This window comes from Malus domestica, chromosome 08, assembly GCF_042453785.1.
Source record: "Malus domestica chromosome 08, GDT2T_hap1".
In the NCBI taxonomy this organism is placed as follows: domain Eukaryota; kingdom Viridiplantae; phylum Streptophyta; class Magnoliopsida; order Rosales; family Rosaceae; genus Malus; species Malus domestica.
In genome coordinates this window covers 27,280,790-27,301,935 of record NC_091668.1, presented here as the reverse complement: position 1 = coordinate 27,301,935, position 21,146 = coordinate 27,280,790, and the positions used below count along the sequence as shown (strand labels likewise).

At 35.5% G+C, this 21,146-nt stretch overlaps 2 protein-coding genes across 5 annotated transcripts; one reads left to right on the top strand and one right to left on the bottom strand.

Annotated features, from left to right (window-relative positions):
- The first annotated feature begins 6,567 nt into the window (after positions 1 to 6,567).
- Positions 6,568 to 6,927, top strand: LOC103441762 (large ribosomal subunit protein cL38). Its single transcript, XM_008380465.4, has one exon. The coding sequence runs from the start codon at positions 6,568 to 6,570 to the stop codon at positions 6,925 to 6,927; it is 360 nt and encodes a 119-aa protein (XP_008378687.3).
- Positions 6,928 to 7,912: 985 nt separating this feature from the next.
- Positions 7,913 to 13,944, bottom strand: LOC103441763 (inositol-tetrakisphosphate 1-kinase 3). Of its 4 annotated transcripts, none has more exons than XM_070826524.1 (11): positions 13,483 to 13,826; positions 12,701 to 12,782; positions 12,485 to 12,517; positions 11,878 to 12,271; positions 10,020 to 10,140; positions 9,760 to 9,852; positions 9,473 to 9,592; positions 9,197 to 9,373; positions 8,732 to 8,787; positions 8,565 to 8,649; positions 7,913 to 8,422 (listed from the first exon to the last, which is right to left on the bottom strand). In XM_070826524.1, exons 5-11 carry the CDS (start codon positions 10,060 to 10,062, stop codon positions 8,334 to 8,336), a joined length of 663 nt encoding a protein of 220 aa, XP_070682625.1. In that variant the 5' UTR covers positions 10,063 to 10,140; positions 11,878 to 12,271; positions 12,485 to 12,517; positions 12,701 to 12,782; positions 13,483 to 13,826; the 3' UTR covers positions 7,913 to 8,333. The 4 variants fall into 4 exon arrangements, with proteins under 4 accessions (XP_070682625.1, XP_028963109.1, XP_008378689.1 ...); XM_029107276.2 differs by having other exon boundaries at positions 11,878 to 12,099; positions 13,483 to 13,745; XM_008380467.4 differs by lacking the exon at positions 11,878 to 12,271 and having other exon boundaries at positions 13,483 to 13,944.
- Positions 13,945 to 21,146: the final 7,202 nt, after the last annotated feature.

Sequence of the window (21,146 nt, the reverse complement as noted above, 5' to 3'; positions counted from 1 at the left end):
TGATCAAGATCACCATAATTTCACTTGGTTAGACTTCATCAAGACAATTAATTATTTTAATACTCTGCTTAATTACAAGTTAACGCTATTTGGCGTCTCCCCGGTAATATTAATAAGGGTATTTAATCTCTCCAGCTATGGGATTGAGAGAGGATGGAATGTGCGGCTCTGTATGCCAAGTATGTAACCAGCAAATCTGTGTGCTGCTTCTTTCCCCTGTGCCACACGATGACAGACGGGCAAACACGTGGGTCATACTCATTAGTTAGGCATGAATATGATCGTGTTTCTTTATTTATTTATTTTTGCTCAACCGCCCAACTCTGTTCACAGGTGATGGATCCCTCAAACGCCATATGTACCATCCGGCTGTGATTCATAAATACTCAGTCGTGGCGTGACGTTAGATTTTTTTTATGTGATCGGCATACGAGGTGATACATTATATATTGCTACACAAATAGTATGATATGTGTGTTAAAAAGTTAACAACTTAAAAAATAAAAAATTTCATCACTCGCATAAAAACATATGATGTATCATCCGTATTTCTGTCACAATAAAAAATTTCTCGTGACGTGGGAGATGAAAATGATTCGGCATTTATAAAATAGTAATCAATTTTTAACATTTTCTTATTTTTATTTTTATTTTTTACAGCACATCGGCTTGCTCGGTTAGGGTTTACTTGTACCCAGGAGTTAGTGTGGTTTGAGAAACCTCTGGACTTAATTCATGACATTCTGTTTGAGGAAGGTTTGTAAGATCGATTGTTCATTTGAGGATAAGTCTATTGTTGTGCGAGACGCTATTTTCCTTCGACCATGTTGAAATCCTCGGCAAGGTTTTTATCAAGGTCCATTTTACACACTATCCTCTATTTGTATGAATTATGATTTGCTTAATGAATATCGTACTTTTGTTAAAAAAAAATCCTAACTGTTGATTTCTCTACTAATCTAAAAATAACGCACTCAAAAAGGCCACGTTGCACCAATGGTAATTTTTTATACAGTTAGGATCATTTGGCCGTTGAAAATCCAACTGCTATAAAACTGGCGTGTCATGCAATCTTTGTGTTGGCAATAGAGCTGCTGCAGCGGCCCCATGATCCAATCAACTATTGATTTGGAAATTACTTTAGTCTAAAGTAAGGATTGCAATTGGCACTATTCAAATGAACAGTGTTTGTATCCGAATTTCAGTTTAATTACAACCATGCCATTGCTTTATGAGTGGGCTTTGTGGACGGTTTAGGTTCGGGCTGAGGTTTTTTTTTGGGTTTGGGCTGTGGCTGGGTTTGTTTTGGTTGGAGTGAGGTGGATGCGGTGACTCATCCACAGAGCCTAAACCTGCAGCTTGCAAAATGGCCGAGAGAATAGGAGAGATGGAAAAGTCGTGGGTGAGAGAAGGGCTAGGTGTAGGGTTCTTTTCGAAATTTCAGTTTGTGGGGTTGCCCGGTCAGGAAGGGGTTACTGAGACCATCTACAACCTTTTAGCATAAAACCTAAAAATTTTAACTCATAAAATTTAGATTTTAGTTCAGAAATTTCTGCTCCAACTTTTTTGATCTAAAATTTTAGTTCCAAATTATTAAAGAATGAATTTAAATTAATTTGTTTCTTAAAGTAACTTTTTTTTAAATACAAAATTATGTAGACTATCCTAATTTAATTTTATGAACATTTTAACCTTAAAATATCTAGATTCTAACAAATACTGAAAAATCACTAATCTACACCATGAAACTTGTTAAACAATATGAAACAAATGAAAGATTTTTTTTTAATTATTTTAACTGTTAGATTTAAATTTGGACCGTAAATTTTTTTTTTTGCCGTTGAATTTCATCAAATTAGATCTTAACTGTTGGATTTAATGAATTTATAAATATAAAACTAAATAAAATATACATATATGGTGGTCTAACCCCACTAATCCTGGGCTAAATTTGGCTTCTATTTGAGATTTAGGTTTTAGGCCACATTTTAGCTTGGTGGAGTTTTGAGATGGAATAGAAGTAGAAATTTGAGTTTTAACCCGGGTTGGAGAAGGCTGAGGGAGGTACGGGAGAGTTTGATTTCTCTGTTTCCTCCCTTGATTTCTCTATTTCGTCCACTATATCCACCAGCCATAAAACACAAAAGCAGTTATACTGAACACACACACACATGCATGCATGCATGCATACACACACACCCCAGACACCCTCACAACTCACCACCCCACCTCCATTTCAGCTAATAGCTTAGCTCAGATTCCAGGCGTCCAAATCAACCAGTTTTCGACCCTTGAATGTCTTTAGGTACTTTTCTGTTTCTTTTGGTTCCTTCTTTTGTTACTTAAATTCATGTGATTATCTGCTGTTTGGTGGTCGAGAAAGTCTGGAAAAATACAGCGAAAAAGATGTAACTTTTTTATGGGATTGACAATTTTCGGCTTAATTTTGGCTAACAAAAGAATTAGAGTGTTTCTTGTTAAGTTGAGTTAACAAATTTGTAGGATAAAACAGAACACATAGGAGAAGTTTCGAAACGAGTTAAGAAGATCCAGCTGAAAAGAGCATACAAGATAAAGAACTGGTATGCTGCTTTGTCTTTGTGTTGGATTTTGATGTTTATGTTCTGCTACTAAGTAGATTTTATAGTGTTCTAAATCTGTTTTAGCTACTGTTTGCGAGTGGTCTCCCAATTTTCCCAACCATTGTCAATTCTAGGCATGGTCTACACCTTAGCAGGAAAATCAACTATCATTGATAAAAGGCAGGGATCTATACAGAAAAGAACCTAAGTTCCTAAAGAGTGGGCTTTGTAAATGTCAAAATAACCTGAGTTTTTTATGGGTGATTGAGTGGTGTTTGATTGAGAAATTTACTGATTAGGGTTGGGTTGGGGTCTGTTTGGATTTTGGATTGTGGTATTGTGAATTGGATTGGAATCATGGTATTTTGAATTGAAATTTGGATTGGAATAGGTATTTGGTTTAAATTAGAATTATGGTATTTTGAATTGGATATGTGGTATTTTGATTTGGAATTTGTAAATGTGCTTAAAGATTGGACATGTTATTGAATATTAGCCATGTAGTTTGAATTGGATATGTGATTGAATATTAGGTATTTAGTTTGAATTGATTTGGATATGTGGTTTATTGAATTGGAATTTGGATATGTGCTAATTTGAATTGAATATGTTGAATTAGAGATGTACTACTTTGAATTGGATAGGTTGAATTGCAGATGTGCTATATTGATATATGATTAACTGATGGTTACTGAACACACACGCACACCCACACACAAGTTGTGGGCCACAACTGACCACCCCACCTCCATTACAGGTAGATCATGCTATTATGATAACAAAAAAGATTAGTAGATTTGTAAATGACCCCTTCTCCGACAAAATACTTGGCAGATGCAGTAGTGCTCTTGCTGAAATATAAAACGAATTAGGAAAAGGTAAATAATGTTTAAGATTATGGTAGGCATAAGAGTGAGTGTCAGAGTGAAGAAATGAACCTCAAACATGTCAATATTTTTTCCTTATTCTTTCAAATCATTTTAAGGTTAATCAAAAGTAATCCTAATTAATCAAAAGTAATCCTAACATTTGCATTTTTCCGATGAGTTTCAAAAATCCGACAGGTAATTTCTGGTTAAACGATAAGCAAATGTCGTCCTAAGCGTCGTCGTCCTTCTTGGTACAAGGCCACAACGCAACCGCACACCACTCTTCCGCTCTGCTGGTGAGGTAACATCACTATTTAATCTGGGGGAATTTTTAATTTGGTTATTAATCTGCTTTTCGATTTATTTACCATTAAAATGTGTATGTTGCTTAGATTTATGTTGGTTTCGATACGAAAACTAAATTGTTTTGCTAAGTAGTAATGGCCTATTAAATTGGGAACACATTTAATAGGAAATGAAACTATGCTTGCACAAATTTAGTCTTAGTATACTTCTTGGCTTTTTGTTTCAATGATCAATGACGGTACCCCCTCATAAATCATTCCCTCACGTGGTGAATTGGATTTGGAAGCGAAGTTAGGCCAAGAAGATTTAATACGTAGTTTCAATGGATCGAAGATTTGGTATTGATGGTTGAAATGTTCGACTGAAGATTATAGACTGAACCAAATAATATAGTTCATAAGAAATTAACGCATATACATGACCATTATAAAAGAAAAATAAACAAAGCTGAAATCATTGCAATAACTATAATTTGGTTTTGTCATTTATATATGATATTCCTTGATAATTTATCAGATAAATTATAAATTTGTTGTTTTGTCATACAAGTGAACAATAATATATTTATATTCATTTGAATGTCTTGCAACGAAACTCACGAATGAGTTACAAACCGTGAAGGAAATAGCAGAAGAAAGATTACTGCCTGAAGCCTATCTTGCTACACCCTTGAAATATAATGCAAATGAGGTACCCTAATATACTTTTTCTTTAGATACATTTTCTCACGCAACCCTTTGCTATGTGAATGTGCAAGAACTTTCCTAGGACATTTACTTAGTTTTCTATTACCAGATGCATTTGGTTATATAAATGTTTTAGATTTATTGTTTGAAAAAGAAGGGGCAGTGGACCATAAATTGGTATGTCAATTGGAAACTGAGGTGGTTGATGCAACTAAACAAGTTTGTCTACATTACTTCAAAAAGTTTGTAATGTTAATGATGGCTACAAAGTAAACTGTTCGAAATCATCTATCACTTTTAATTTTGGGCCAACGTACTTGAATAGAAAGACATTTTCAGGGTTATTGTTAAATGAAAATGTTCTGTTTCTTATGCGTATTAGAGAAAAAAATATATGTTTCATTCTGACTTCATGTTTTTTTCCACTAAGTCTAGAAGTATGAATTTTCCTTTTTGTTGACCTTTTTAGTCGGTGCTCATAATTTGGTTTTTTTTTTTAATTACTAAAGGTTAAAATTGGTTGTAGAGAGAGAGAGAGAGAGAGAGAGAGAGAGAGAGAGAAAGAGTTCGTTCAATGCTTAAATTGGTGAAAGAGAACATGCAATTTGTTATATTTCTTGATAATGTGTATATGGGTGATGATGAAATATGCAATTAATTTATTTGCTAATTGTTTCGTTTAGGTGGTACATGAAGCAAAGCTCTAAATTAAAGATGTTAGAATCGAATATTTTACTTTTGTGTATATAGGTACAACTATTGATCGAAAGCCATAGAAACTATCTAAAGGCCGGAAAACTATTTGTGTTAGAAGAACAAAATATGGTGCAAAGCTTAAATTTTGGGCACTTAAATATATGTTTTTTTTTTTCAATTACAATAACTTGCTTGAAAATTCAATTGGGTTTGTTTTGATCTCCAAGAATTTTGCTTTGTTTGGTTACTGATTAACTTATGTGGTGGGAGTTTAGTTTTTGCCTTTCTGTCTATGTATATATGATTTGAAATGGACCATTCAATTTGTTATATATAAATTTGTAATAAAAAAGCTTGAAGAAGAGGTGAATTAGAAACAATGGTGGGAGAGTGATGGAGTTGAGGAGTTGAGAGTTTACGGGTTTACTTGAGTTTTTGTAATTCATCCGATTGAGCCTGAAATAGCTGGTTCCCGAAGTAATGCGCGGGCATATTTTCTTGTGACTCTCTATATCGAGTGTTTCGCAAACAAATTAGGGCTTGACACCAAATTCGACATTAGCTTACCTGTTGACAGTAATCCCACACATATTCTCCACCATATCTTGGCTATGTTCATCAACTGAAACATAGAGGTTGCAGAAGACACCAGTTATGACCCCTGTTTCCTTAAACGTAAAGACTTTCCAAGTGGTCTCTGACCTCATTAATCTTCGGTATAGCTCAACTGTGATGCATTGATTGAAAGTACCTTCTGGTGGCTTTTTTTTTTTTTTAATTTGAATTGGCTAAATAGCTAAAATGGTTCATGAAATTTGCATAACTCATTACTTTGGTCCTTAACATTTCAAATCGATAAAAATGGTCCCTGAGATTATCCATCATCCATCATTTTGGTCATTTTGGCTATTTAGCCATTTGAATTTGATGGAAATCTAAAAATCCACCGATATGGTGGCTTTTTTTTTTTTTTTAACAAACGATATAATCTATACTAAAAAATGAGGGTTGTCGGTGTACCTGTACCTCACAATGGGTCAGTAAAAGTATGGTTCAAATTCGTCTTTCGAATTTAAGACCTCTCATTTACACATAAAGAGAAAATAGACCGTAATACTAAGTGGCAATATGGTAGCCATTAGATTAGCCCCAGCTGACCTTGTTTTTTTTATTTAAAGTCTTTTTGTATATATAGTTTTTCGTTACAGTAAACAGTACCACGAACTTTTCGTTAAAGTTTTCAAAAACCAAGGAAATGGCAAGATTGGTGGCTGCTCATATTGTTGAATTGGACCCAATGAGCAAAGCAAAAGGCCCATTTAAACACCCAAGGTCCAAGACAAATAAGGATAAATGCGGTATCCTCAACGTTATCCCCGAACGAACAAACAGAGGAGCAAAAGCAAGAGCAACCCAAGCGAAGCGAAGATGTCAGTCTCGGCTGTGTTGGGGTCTCAATTCGTGGCGGTGGGTGTGCCCGTGAAGAACCCATCTGCGACGGCGTCGTTTGGTGTGACCAGTTCGGCCCCATGGCGCGGCTCAACCACCGGTAACGGCGGCGGTGGTGATGGGTTCGTGATAGAGTGCTCGTCAAGGCCACAGAAGAAGGCGACTGCGCACCACCGGAAGACTCGGCCGCGCAAAACGCAGCCGTGGGACGTTAAGCGCAAGCCCACTGTGTACGCCCCCCTCCCTCCTCTCCCTGCCGAGTGGACCTTGCTCTCTAGTGCCGACGAAGCTGCTTCTGCTTCTGCATCTTCTCCGGAAGAGTCCTCCTCTACTGAGTAGTCGGTCTCAGTCAGCAGAGCTTCTTATTTACCTCAATTAATCCATGTTATTATGTTTTGTTTTGTTTAATTTAAAGTTTGGAGATTTGAAGTTTGTTTTCTGTTTGTTTAATTTTAATTTATATTTACTTGTTTAAATTGAATTATCAGAATTTGTACTCATTTGTTTGGATATTAAGAAACTTTAGATTTCAAAATGCAAGTGCAGAAATGGGGAAATATTGGAAAAATCAGACAAGGAAATGGGATGGGGAGTGAAATCTAAACTTCACCTTACATCGGAGAAATTCGAAATGTTTGATATTCATTAAGGTTTCATTTTAATTTTTCATCATTTCCATCGAAAATAACCAATATCGATATCTATCAATATTTACACAAAATTAATACCGATATTTTAAACCCTAAAATTTAAACTTCAGATTTATGATTTTAAAATTCTCAAGTCTCCCTCTCCATTGCTTGGTAATCCAAACAAAAGAATTAGCGTTTAGAGAATCTGAAGTTTTGTCAAAATCACAAGTTTATTTTCATTGTCCAAACATATCATAAAATAACGATAATTCAGGATGGCACGGTAGTAAAACACGAATTTTATACAAACAGGGGATCAGAGTTGCTTGATACGAACTCGAAATCAGCACAATCTACTAAATTCTACAGATTTTTTGTTAGTCTTGAAACTCTTAAGGCGATTTTCGTTTCTTGATATGGACGCAAGGCATAGAGATAGAGAGAGAGAGGTAAGGCAGATTTTGATTGCTGGCGTGAAACCAACACACAAGCTAACATGATCGCAATTTGATCACCAGACCATAACAAGGCACAACCGGAACCCGGATGATGCCGACAGAAACAATCGAGCCCTCGAATCACCGCGGTTTTCGTGTTCTAAAAGCTCGTTTACGTTAATGGAAACGATGGTGCATCATAAACTTTCAAGAAATAGAAAAGGGATGAGTTAAAGAAACGAAGGGACACTAGAATTGCATCTTTTCGATCTTTATTTATTAGCTTCAAAAATGAAAATGCAGATCAAATCCGAAATTAAACTGATACATCGCAGGGATATATGCACGTCCTACATAAAAAGCCCGACAAATTATGTGATTGTGTAATCAGCAGCTGCTCACGTTACCTGCCAACATCGCAAGCGAGTAGGAAGAAAACGAACCAACAAACAGAGCCGTTAGATTTATGAGAACTCTGTACACGATGCATTATTCCGGGCTGAACATCTCCCGTTAGCAACTTGAATGTACGGACAAACATACTCCTTCAGCCATCGGCAGGGATCCACACCAGTCACTGTACGTGGGACGGAACCTTGCCCTGCAGAATCTTATTTAGGTGCTTTGCTATCTGCGTTAAGACTGTCACCTCGAAGCAGAGTCGATGGAAAAGTTTTCAGCCAGATCTCTTTTTGAGCTTCCCCTTCACCAGGCTTAAGAGGAAGTCCGTGAATATGTGCTCATATTCCGGCATTTTCCCATACCCTGCAAAAAAGTTCCAAGGCCAGTTTAACAACCATACAAATGACTGCTGTTTGTGCAATCGATAAAGTCAACATACTGATGTAAATAAGACGCTGAACTCAGTCAGCCGTAAATTGATAACTGAGAAAGATTATTCACTTACCTGGGAAGTAGTTAATGTCAATGACATAAAACCGATCTCTGGTCCCATGCTCTCGGATCATATCCAAGTTGAACAATCGCAGACCCTATATAAAGACAGGACAAACTCATTAATTCCAACTTCCAACCTGGCCATGGCATAAAACCACAGTGAAAAGTGTGAGTTACCAGTCGACGGCGAAGTTCCTTGGCAAGTTTCTCAAGTAATGGTCGCGGAGGAAGTTCTGCAAGCAAAATAGTAATTACAGGTATTAGAGAACCCTGCATTTAAACTTCACAGCCAACAACAACAACAACAACAACAACAAAGCCTTTTCCCACTAAGTGGGGTCGGCTATATTTAAACTTCACAGCCAAGATAGAAATTTCAAAACCACTACAATAGTAATTGGCGCCTAACAAAAAACATAAAGAAATGTTGAATTTCACTGTTCATTCCCCAGTTGCCGGCTCAACCCTTTCAAATACCAACGACCAGCCAATTTAATTTGTTTTTTTTAACCAATGCCAAATTATACTCAAAGAGTCCAAAATCCAGCAAAAAAACACTAACTTTATGTTTGAAAAGCCAGTAAATGCAAAACTTGTAAACATGCAATGGAAGAACCTGAATTCCTGGACAGGAAAACTCACCGGCAATGCATGGGTCCAGATCTGCATCATCTGCTGACGCTGCAGCACAAGAAACCCTCGGAAAACGATATACTCCAGCCGTTTTGGAGAGCTCTCGTTTCGTAACATCCGGTAAAGAGAAACGCCTGACCACTTTTATAGCTTCACCAACTATATAGACTTTAAAAAGAACGCCTCCTATAACCAGGAAAGAAGTGAAAGTTCAATAATTATTATATGCTTGTGCTGCTACTCAGGACATAATGATAAGAAACTATACGGATTTTAGTTGCATACCATGGTTTACAAACTCCTGAAGAACAAGAGGAGGGTCAAGCTTTTGGAGCGAGTACCGATCGTAAGCAAGTGATAATTCATGTGACTTTTTGCTTCCATCATTGACCAGTGGCTTTGCAACTGAAACATAAAATCAGTACATTTATCAAAAAAGACTGGCCAGAAAAAATTACAGATATGGAACTTATGTCTCTTAACAGAAAATACTTAAGTAACATAACACCAACGGGTAAGCAAATGATCCTGATAATTTACTATAACTAATTACTACAATACATTAACCATACCAATGGGTAGTTTCAGCCCAAAATTTGCAACAGCATCAGGGATGGACGATGCATCTTTCTTAACAACCAACTGTTTGGGAACCCCAACTTTGCCTGCATGAATTCATCAATAGCACTACCTTTAGCATCACTAAGGACAAAATTTCAGTTGCCATGCTTATAATTTAACCCAACTCTCAGACTAAAACGTGTGAGCCAAAGTTCAAGCAAAATACTATTCTCGGGTAATCCAACATTTGAACAAAAGGCACAGAAGTTACCATAAGAGTCAGACAAGTTCAAATCAGCAACAGCCTGGAGCATGGATTGACGATTGTGTAAATGTTGTATGGCATCAGGAGGATCAAGAACGGTGACTTCTGGGTGTGTTTGCCTATAGTCCTATATAAGGAAGAAAAAGGGTTGTCAAGGGAGTACAACCCAAATTCTACAAAGCACATAACAAATATTACAAAACAATAAGGATTTAAATGAGTAAAGCAATCCGACCAAATTCCAGTAACAGTACCCCTCAAACAAACAAACAAAAAAACCTGGACTGTGCATAAGATGTCATCCATCACCTTTAAAGCAAACATACAATTCCAGTCCATATCATATTTCTACAAATACGAAAATGAACCTAGGCCATGATGAATCGTACATAGAACAAAATGCCAGCCTTCCAATAGCTTCTTTCAAGAACATAAGTGGAGAAGAAAGCAAACAAAATACAGTGCTATGTATAAATACTTGAGTCTTTTGCATACAAGGACAGTGCAGCACATGGACAAAAAATGACGAGGGGGAAGAGAGTCGTTCTGGTCCAGTTTTAAAGAATAGATTGAACCCTTATTGTCCCATTGTTAACGTAATTACACAATAAAATTTTGACAAGGACTTGAAATGTCCATTTAAAACAGGATTGGATTGTGCAAACTATTGTTCCTGAAAACAACTTGAATGTGGATATGTATGTGCACCACCTTCCCTCATTATTCAACACAAAGCAAAACTGAACAGAAAATCATTGTTACTGATCACAAAGATGTCAAATATGGTAGTCGAACACGGAAACAACGATCAATCAACTTTCACCAGAATTTCCAACATTTGGCAAACGTAAAATATTCCTTCTTAAACCCTTTGTTTCAAAACTTATGAAAGTTGTAGCACAAACCTAAAGTAACAAAAAATGAACACACTACGTCCTCATTAAGGTTTTGGAATACTAGCAGGCATAAGCAGAGGAAAAAAGTAAATGATCTTATATCAGATAGATTGAATAAATTGTGTTTACTGTAACTGATTACAGGTCATAGAACCAAAGAATCCTATTTGGGACACAATGGACATGTTAATAACTTAATATTCACTTCCTATTAAACTGAGTGTTTTGGATCTGAAGATTAGAATTCAGTATACAGATAGAAAACCTAACAATTTCCAAGATATATAGAGAAAGGACTTCACAGAAAAAGTATTGCATGACAAGAGATACCATGCTAATTACATGTTAACTGAAGTTTCATAATACTATAAGCCTAATGCAGGCTGCTGACAATGGGTCAATTGTACACAACATAGATCATCAATTACTGACTTGAAATTTGATTTGTGAAAAGCCTAATGCAGGCTGCTGACAATGGGTCAATTGTACACAACATAGATCATCAATTACTGACTTGAAATTTGATTTGTGAAAACCAACAGTAGAAACAATAAAAGGTAGTTATTGAGTGACACTCACAACATTTGTCCAGAAAACATAACCATGCTTTTGGACACATTACCCACAATCACAATGACTATGATCGAGCCCACCAAAATAATAATAATTCTGATTAGTCCAAAGTGTTAGTTGCATAATCATCATTCCACATGACCTTTACATGTCACGGATTTTTTCTAAACAACAAAGAAGTAGTTTACATGCCATGGAAAGAAAGAAAATAACGGAAATCAGGATATAATTTGTATATGGTTCATGCTGAGGTCGTTCAAGATTTTAATCAATTACCAAACATACTAAGTTGTTTAATCTACTACTTAATACTCTCCCATAAGCACAAGCAACTACAAGTTATAACATAAAACATCAATCCAGCCAATATAGGAAAGTTTGCAGCTAAATCCTACCAGTGTATAATTGAGGGCCAGCAATCTAAATGCACCCAAATGTTGGACCAGCCATCACAACCAGCGCCCGAAATAGGATTTTGAGGAAGGGTTTTTGCAGACCTTATCCTAGAACTTATAGCGCCCTAGACACTCAAAAGCAGGTGTACCAAATCTAAATTCACTCACATCACTTCAAGTTCGCTAACTCCCATTCAGCTGACAGTGAGGGTTAGTTATACCCTGAAAACATGAACCCATTGAAGAGAATCACGAATCTTCCACAAGAAAATGCTTAGAAAACCTGAAAAACTCAGCTAGATGGCCATGGAAGTAGAAACATCATCACTTGCTGGCTTGAGGCCTCGACCTCAACTACAGAGTCATAATTCATGACGAAGGAAAGAGAAGCACTCTGCACGTGTCGTCAGACAGGAATAAGTTCTAAGCTTTAACATTCTGGTTGCCAACCAACAAGTCAGTGATTATTTGATCCCGTACAATGTATAAATGATGTCATGCACAAGATGAGGATATTGAATTTAAGCAGCAAGTGTGGTTTCAAGACAAATCAGTCTAGAATATAAGTTCTTAAGGCTATAAAATGATGAAATTTACAGAAACCAACCTCAAGAATCTGGCGCCACTCTTTTCCAGACAGCTGCAAGAGAGAAACGATAAAAATGTATGAGTTACTCTTGACCATCTACATTTATCAGACCAAAATCAATAGTGGGTATGAATGGTGAAATGAATACAGCGGGAAGAAGACTTTTACTAAATCCCTCATCGTACGGGTTGGAACCGAACAAGATAAGCAACTGATTAAAGGAAATTTCCTAACCTTATGCAGCACTATGTCAAAAGGGCCTTGATCCGAAAGGGGCTTGTTATGATCAATAGCAACAAACAATATCCCCTTGTTTCTGCATTAAACAAACAAAACAACATATTACACTTAGTAAGGAAACACCTGAGTAAACACTGCATGACAACATCACCATTACTTGAAAGAGCAAAGACATAACTCCAACACGGAAACTCCGAATCAAAACTATCCATCACAAGGAAATTAAGAGAAGGAAAAAATCCACACTAATTGAATAGTATTGAAAAGGAAAATTTAACATTCAACCACTAATCTTGGTACACATGCAAGTGACACAAAGCATATTCATAATTTTGAAACTTGTTAGAAATTCAAATTCTGGCAAATGCGTATGAACACAGATTAGCAATTTCCATAAAAACAAATTTACAATTTTATATTTTGGATTAAACCCAGATTACAAACGTGATTGCATTTCTAATAAATGGGTCATTGGAAAATGACTTAAAAGCACACAACTTTTGCGTGCCCTTAACTCCTAAAGAATAAAAAATAAAAAATCTCAGGACTTGGTCGAGAAATAATTGATGGTTAGAATATTCCGCAACTTTCTTTCACTTTCTCGCCAGCCAAACAAAAATGACAGTAGGGGCTGGAATATTCCAGATCGGAAAAACCCCACATCACAACAAATTCAGTCCGCAAATCAATCCTCATGGGCACATCAGAAAACATAAACAGAAGGGTTTTTCAGATTATCAAATTGTGATTAAGGTCCACAAACAGATATTAATTACCTAGCTAAACCTTCGAGCTTTGGCTGCAAAAAGCTCTTAATCTTCTTAGAGGTAAGAGCGTAACCCACCACCACCAATCTCTTATGACTGGTATTAGGGAACCCACCTTCTTCCTCCCTCTCACCTTCTTCGATTCCGTACGTCATTTCCTCCCTCATTTCTCTCACCATGGAAAGATAATTTCAAAAATTTAACTCCTGGGTACTGAAGATCTGGTAGGTTTAATGGCGTCTGATGCGACAGAGAGAGCAAGAGAGGCAGAGAGGAACAGAGACAAGTGAAGGTGATGACGATGGTTTTGTAATGTGCGTAAATTGTGTATGTGATGAGAGCGAAATTGATGAAATACGAAATGTGGAAATAAGAGTTTAAATAAGATTTGGCCTCCGACCAAAAAAGTAAAATGATTTGCTTACGGTGCCAAGTAAAATCGGAATTTGAATGCCCCCACCCCACGCGTTTTGTAATGTCACGCTTGCCAGGGTTTATCGTCCCAGAAAACGTACTGTATTAATCAAATAAAGATATGTATAAATTTTAGTCACGTGTTTTTATTTTATTTTCACGAGATTTGTTCATGTGTATTTATTTCATTAACACAAAATGTTATATCGTAAAATACTCATGCCGTGTAAGGGTTAGTTTGGGTTGCTGTGTTTTTTATTCAAAATTGCTTATGTTGTGATGTGAGAATGAACAGTTGTGATAAAAAAACATGTTAGTGTTAGGTAAACTATGGTGGCTAGAGTGCTATTTGCATAAAAAAAAACACACAAAAGATGGGTAGTATTGTCGATATAAAAGTTTCATTAGTTGGTATTATTCACTTGCCTACAATGAAAAAAAGCTTTTTGAAAAGCATGTATAGAGCTGCTTATGCTTTCTGCTATTTTGGACGCATAATTTTGAGACTTTTTTTTTTTAATTTACCAAACACAATTAAGGTCCCAATTTAAAAAATAAAAAATTTAAGCAATTTCAAAACAGTCCTAAGTTATTCTTTTATCTTACTCATTGCACATTAAATAGCACCTCTATGTTCTTTTAGAAAAAAAGACAATGTATTTGTTTACCAAACAAAAAGTTTACAACTCAATTGGTTAAGAACAATTACATCGATCCTAATTTTTGTTTGTTCTTCCTAATGTCGTTCGATATGTAAAATGTAATTCTGATGGGCCAAATTGTTTATGAAAAAGACATTTGTGTTTATAATTCGGCAACAAATGAGCACTCCCACTAGTTACTAGTTATAAGGGCTATATAAAAATATGGTTACATCAACGTCATCTAGATAATCATAGTAGGCACAAAGACTCAATCCACCTCTATTGCGTCAAGAAGCATACTTTGAGTGACGACATATTCGCACAAAACTCAAAAATGAGTGGTGGGTGAGAAAAGTTAGGGTTCTTTGTTATCGTTCTTGTATTAAATTTTTAGGTAAATTACAAAAAATTACCTCAATTATTGGGGTCAAGACAGTATCATACTTCATCTTTTAAAATTGATAATGTCATACCTCATGTTTAGAATATGGTCCAGTATTATACCTCTGTTAGCTTGTCCGTGAATTCCCTAGTTAAATGCTGACCTGACTTGATCCGGGGCCCAGTTCCTCGCCCAGATGGATTCCAGGTAGCACCACACCTAATGTTTTCCCGCCAAATGGCATCCACATCAAAAAAATATAGGGAACTTTAACGAAAAGCACCTGATACTGTTCACTTTAACAAAAAACCACATTTTAACACTAAAAAATCAATCCTGGTACTATTCACTTTACCTTTTATTTTGTCCTTATCATTAAAACTCAAAGTTTTCAAGTCATTTTCATTAGTTTTCCTAAAAATATATTTGATTTTTTTTTTTGGTAATTTGAATTTCAAATTTTCAAATTTGAAATTCAAATTTTCCCACCAAAAATTGAAACAAATATGATCTTCCATTTTAAGGACAGATTATTATCCTTGACCTCAAATTAGAAAAATCTCACTCAAAAAATAATGATATAACCACAACAAAACAAGTGTATTCAAGCACAAACTACTCATCATTTCCAAGAAAAACATGAAATAGACCAAATTAAGCATAAAACATGCTTAATTAACCAGAAATTCTTAAACTTGTTCAAAAACTAACATAATTCATCTAGCATCTCCAACCAACATTACAAAACCTACTGAATTCATAAAAACCTGCTACTTCATCCATTCAATTCACAAAATACGTACTGGATGCATAAAACATGTTCTAACTTTACAATTCCTTTACAAAAAACAATCATCTGTGCAAAAAACGTGGTTGGATTGCTTGATATTTTTGTGCTTGGTGCCTTTGATGATTCAGTTATGGGTTTGCTTGGTCTTTCTCTGTTTGATGCTTCTAGGTGATTTAGCTACTGATTTTGATGCCTAAATCCATAGTTCATTTGAGACCAAGCAAGCTTTTTAACTAAATCCAAATGTTTTAAAACTAAGGAAATGGTTAAGTTTTTACCTTTGTTTTCCTTGTCCTCTTTTTAGGTGCAGTTTGAGCTGAAATTGTTGATGGTGATTGTCCTTGAACAAATGTGGATGCCTACAAAACAATTTAAAGGATTAAGAATCTGATATGATGTTAAAGGATTTTAAAAATCACACAAAGTAGAAAATGTTACATGTTTTGTCCCTTGGAGGAAGATGTCTATGATGGGTTCTTGCATTATGACCTTCCTTGTTGCATATAGTACATCTTGCCCTTTCCTTCTTAGCTTAAGTGGCTAAGGAGGACATTGAAGATTATTGGTTGGGTTTGTGGGAGTTTGTTCACCCTTATTGTACCTCTTAGCAGCTTCCTTGTTTCTCCTCCTCCTCGGCCTTCCAGGTTGCCTTGTATATGTAGGAGGCAATATTGGTTGGTTATCAGTTTCCTTCCACAAAGACATCCCATTCATCGACATTACTAAATGAGAATACACCTCCAAGTACCGTGCCTTCGAATAATAAGCATCGACATAGTCTTTCAGTTTTTCTCTCTTGAAATTTATGGCTATTTGCATGGTTGCATGAGATTCATGTCAAGCCAAACTTTCTGCAAGAATAGGTCTTCTCAACCAAGTCAACCACATATTGCTCCCATTCTCCAACATCAACTTGAAATTTAGCGCCCCCTGACCATTGTGCAATGCACCTGCCACTTTGAATTTTGGCTTCGTCCAACTTCTTCTTGATTTTAGGACAGAGATCTCCAACCTTGTTCACCATTATATCCTTTCTCATCTGAATTCTCTTCATCAAAAGTGTGTGAATAAGGAGTAGCATGGTGACAATAGGTTTTTGTCTCGGCACAAGTATGACAACATTGAAACTTTCACATAGATTGTTCAGCAACATGTCACACTTGGGGTATGTTTCAAAATGGGACTTGCTCCAATGATGTGCAGACTTCTTCACCAACCAATTGTAGGCCTTTTCATCAAGCTTCTTCATATCCTCCATTGCGTTTTTTGAAGTAGGGAACTGTTGTTGTTCTGGCTATTGACCACAAAGCATCCTTCAATGTTTTCCCTTTAAACAAATTTCTGAAGTTGGTATACAAATGTCACACACAAAATCTATGGTGGGAATTAGGGAGGACTTTTTAAAAGGCTGGAATTAACCACTTTTGCTGATCACTGATAAATGTCCATCCCCCTTGATTGACAATCCCAACATCAACGGCCAATAAATATAAGAACCAAATCCAACTAGACTTATTCTCCATTTCTACAATTGCATACGCTATAACCTATGTTTCATCATTTGGGTCAATGCCAACAACACAAAGTAGCTGACCTCCATGTACACTTTTTAAATGACATTCATCTAATCCTATCACTGGTTTACACCCTGACTTAAACCCCTTTTTGCAAGCCCCCAAGCACACATATATCCTTTGGAACCTCCCCCTATCCAACTTCACCTTCACTGTGCTTCCAGGGTTAGTCTTCCTCACTTCCTCAGCAAAGTCCCACAACTTTGTGTATTGCTCTGCATGTTTTCCCTCAATGATCTTCAAAGCCATATCTAAAGCCTTGTAAGCCTTCCTTTTTCCACAACTGTGATTCCACTCTGATTCGACTGTTGCTAAAAAGGAATCCATAGGCCATGTGAGATTCAGTTTTATCTTGTCCATGTACAAATCAATCAGCAAATGGGACTTCATGTTCTTGTTTGCCCAAGTTCAGTATGCATTTGGAATCACCTAAAGCACAAAAAAAAAACTTATAATAGGTAGGCGTCGTTTCATCGAGATCGTCGCACACGTACCACCCCATGTCGAATCCTTCGATTTGTCTTCGAAGCTAATGGAACCCAGATGAAACCCCCTTCCAACACCAATGAAGTTAGGGAAGCGAGTCGACAAGATGGTTTGGGTTTTTCACTGAATTTCTAATCCAATTGTTTAAGATTTGGAGTCACGAGAACTAAGGTTAAGGTTCTTGTTTTTCTAGAATTGGGAATGAATTAGATGGACAAGATTTTGGTATATCGGGAGGAAAACCAATTCGCAAGGCACACTTTACAACGTTGCCTTACCTTTTTTAATTTTTAATTTTAAAAGAATATACACATGTCATCCTGTGAGAAAGCCACATATTGGGAATCTCAGCTGGATGCCATTTCGCGGGAAAACATTAGGTGTGGTGCCACGTGGAATCCATCTTGGCAAGGAACTGAGCCCCATATCAAGCCAAGTCAGCATTTAACTGAGAAATTCAAGGCCAAGCTTACAGAGGTATAATATTGGATCAAATTCTAAACATGAGGTATGACATTATCAATTTTAAAAGATGAGGTATGATACTGTCTTGACCCCAATAGTTGAGGTAGTTTTTTGTCAATTACCCTAAATTTTTCATTTTTGAAACTAATGAGTATTAAATAATTGGCCAAAATTTTTTCGTGATCCTTGTGGTGATACTTTACTTTTAGATTAACTCATGTGGTGAAAAAGTTATTAATTGTAATCACGTGGTGAAATTCGTTATCAATTATAGTCCTAATTGGATTTTTCCTCATTCTTCTGTCATTTGAAGGGGCAAAATTGTTATTTTCGTTTTTATTGATTCCATCAACCAATCATAAAGCGCCATACAGACATAATTTTTTTTTTTTAAACTTTTAAAGCTACAATAAAAGAATAAAAAAATAATAAAATTACAAGGTTCATATTATCAGACTTTCTCATTTCATGAGAACAAAGAGTCCAAATCTAAGATTTAAAAAATCACAAAGTACCTCGTCACATTTATGTTATAATATAAGTTATTATGAAAACATTGAATTTAGTTTCATTTTAAGAAGAACATTGGACGGGATGGCTAGGGTTATGTGAGAGAGAGGGGGGAGGTGATGGGTGGTTGTTGTGGCTGTGGTTGACAAAGGTAGGGATTGGGAAGGGATTTTTTTTTTCCTTTTTTTCCCTTCTATTTTTGTTAATTATAAAAAAGTGGAATTACCAAAAAGAAAAGAAAAAGAATGGAATGACCTTTTTACCCCTGCATGTGGATGAGATTTTGACAAAAATTTCAATTTGGACTACGATTGATAACCAACTTCACAACAGGATTAAGATTAACACTTTTTTCACCACAGGAGTCGATTTAAAAGTAGTTTCTCATCACAAGGATTAAGAAAAAATTTAGCCTAAATAATTTAGCTACAATTAGCGTTTTTTAAAAACAAAGATTAGATCCAAGAAGAATTCACCAAATGCAAGTTTTATAAAAACGAGGATGCAATGATCGGATTGTCACTTCTCACAAAATAGTTTGGTGCTCGATTATGATTTTCCAACCCAACAATTGTATTTTGCAAAACCGTCTTAATACTACGCTCGTAGAACCAAATTTAATTCACTGTTTTTGAAACAAGCCAATTTCGTGGACCGATTGAAGTGGTTTGATGACAAAAATTTTGATTTTTGAAACACAATAAATGCTTAAACAAATTTCGCATTACAATATCAATTTAAGAAGTGCAATTTTCATTTCTCGATCGTATGTAAGATTCTCGCCAAAAACTTCGCGAGTGGCCGATTTTGTTACGATCTCTCTAAAAATTCACCAAATGTTTGATAGCCAAGAAAATTGGTGCCTTTATGTCCGGATTGTCGACTTTAAGATGGTGTCGGCGGTCCACGACAACGCCGTTCATGATCCCATGAATTCAAGGTTACTTTGCCAAGTTCAAATTTAGATCCGAATGAGCATTTGAAATTCAAAATTACCAAACTGCCCTACTTTAAATTTTTTCAAAACTGAGATTATTTTTTTGAATTTTTGAACAAAATCCGAGATAATTAAATAATAAAAAAGGTTTTTTATATTAGCACCCCACAAAATGTGGAATACACCCCACATTAAAATTTAATATTAAATAACTTATTTACCCTACTATGTAATGGTAATTTTGACCTTATGAGGTTAAAATAAATTTAAAAAAAAAATCTATATACACCCCAAATCACTTTTAATGTATTATTTATCTTCTTCAACTATCAAACCCCTCCTACCCTCAATTGTTAAACAAAACCCTAACCAATGAAACTACAAACATGTTGATTGAGAAAAAATATTTTTGACGAATGAAACATGAAATCGATGTTTCGGAAGCTTCACATGAGGTAAGACTTCATATTTTTATTGTTTTAGTGATTTTGACAATATCGATAATTATTTAATCTTGCTTTTTATGTGTTATTCAAGCTTATATGTTCGTATTAATATTTTAGGAATTACATGAAGAATTAAACACCTAAACTTACCATCAAATATTAAAAATAGATGACACGGGTTTTAATGGTGGAATTGAAAACAACTCACATATGCTTTAAATCTCATGCGGCATCTTTTGTCAAAATTCTAGTCGGCATTTTTTGTCCAAATTAAAAGCTTCATAAGATTTGAGAAATGTGGAGTGTATAGAAAATATGGGGTGCATGTAGAAAATGTAATGTGTATATTAAGAATGTAGGGTGTGAGGGTATGATGGGGAAATATGCAGGGTGCGTTAATATAATTTTTAATTGCAAAAGCAAATATGGGGTGTATTAAGTATGTGAGGTTTATTCAACAATTTGTGAGGTGTTAATATAATAAGCCTAAAAAAACCAATTAAAATTCGAAACCCAAAATACGAAAAAATGAATAGTAAATCTTGAGACGATAATTCACGGTAGCAACAAAAGGGAACGGACTTTCTGAATTAGAAAATGAGATTGCTCACTTTCGCTCTTGCAGTGATTCTTCAAAAATATTGTAATTCATTGTCAATTTATGCAATACGACTCAAAAGTTAAGAGGAGTATGTGAAGGGTAAAAAAAAAAGTGTAGGGATAACCCATTTAATTTGGGCATGTCTAACTCAAAGTAGTGATGGATCCAGAAAAAATTATTCGAAGGTTCACATGTCACAAACATTTTTTTAGACATTCACAAACATTTTCTAGACATATAATAACTTAAATTAAGACATAACTCCATCATTCATTATTTATAGAACAAATAACAATACAAGTTAAAATTATCCGGGATGCATTTTCATATTTTGAAAACGCTGCATTATAGCTTCATTATTTAATGAAAGAAAAAACATACTCTCTATATAAACCATCATGCTATCACTCACTCATTTATCTAT

Excerpts from the sequence above, each read along its gene's own strand:
- LOC103441762 (XM_008380465.4), top strand. The coding sequence starts at position 6,568 with ATGTCAGTCTCGGCTGTGTTGGGGTCTCAATTCGTGGCGGTGGGTGTG.
- LOC103441763 (XM_008380467.4), bottom strand. The coding sequence starts at position 13,652 with ATGGTGAGAGAAATGAGGGAGGAAATGACGTACGGAATCGAAGAAGGT. Across the intron at positions 12,783-13,482 it reads AAGCTCGAAGGTTTAGCTAG|AAACAAGGGGATATTGTTTG; the intron begins GTAATTAATATC and ends TGTTTAATGCAG. Across the intron at positions 9,853-10,019 it reads GAACTTGTCTGACTCTTATG|GCAAAGTTGGGGTTCCCAAA; the intron begins GTAACTTCTGTG and ends GAATTCATGCAG.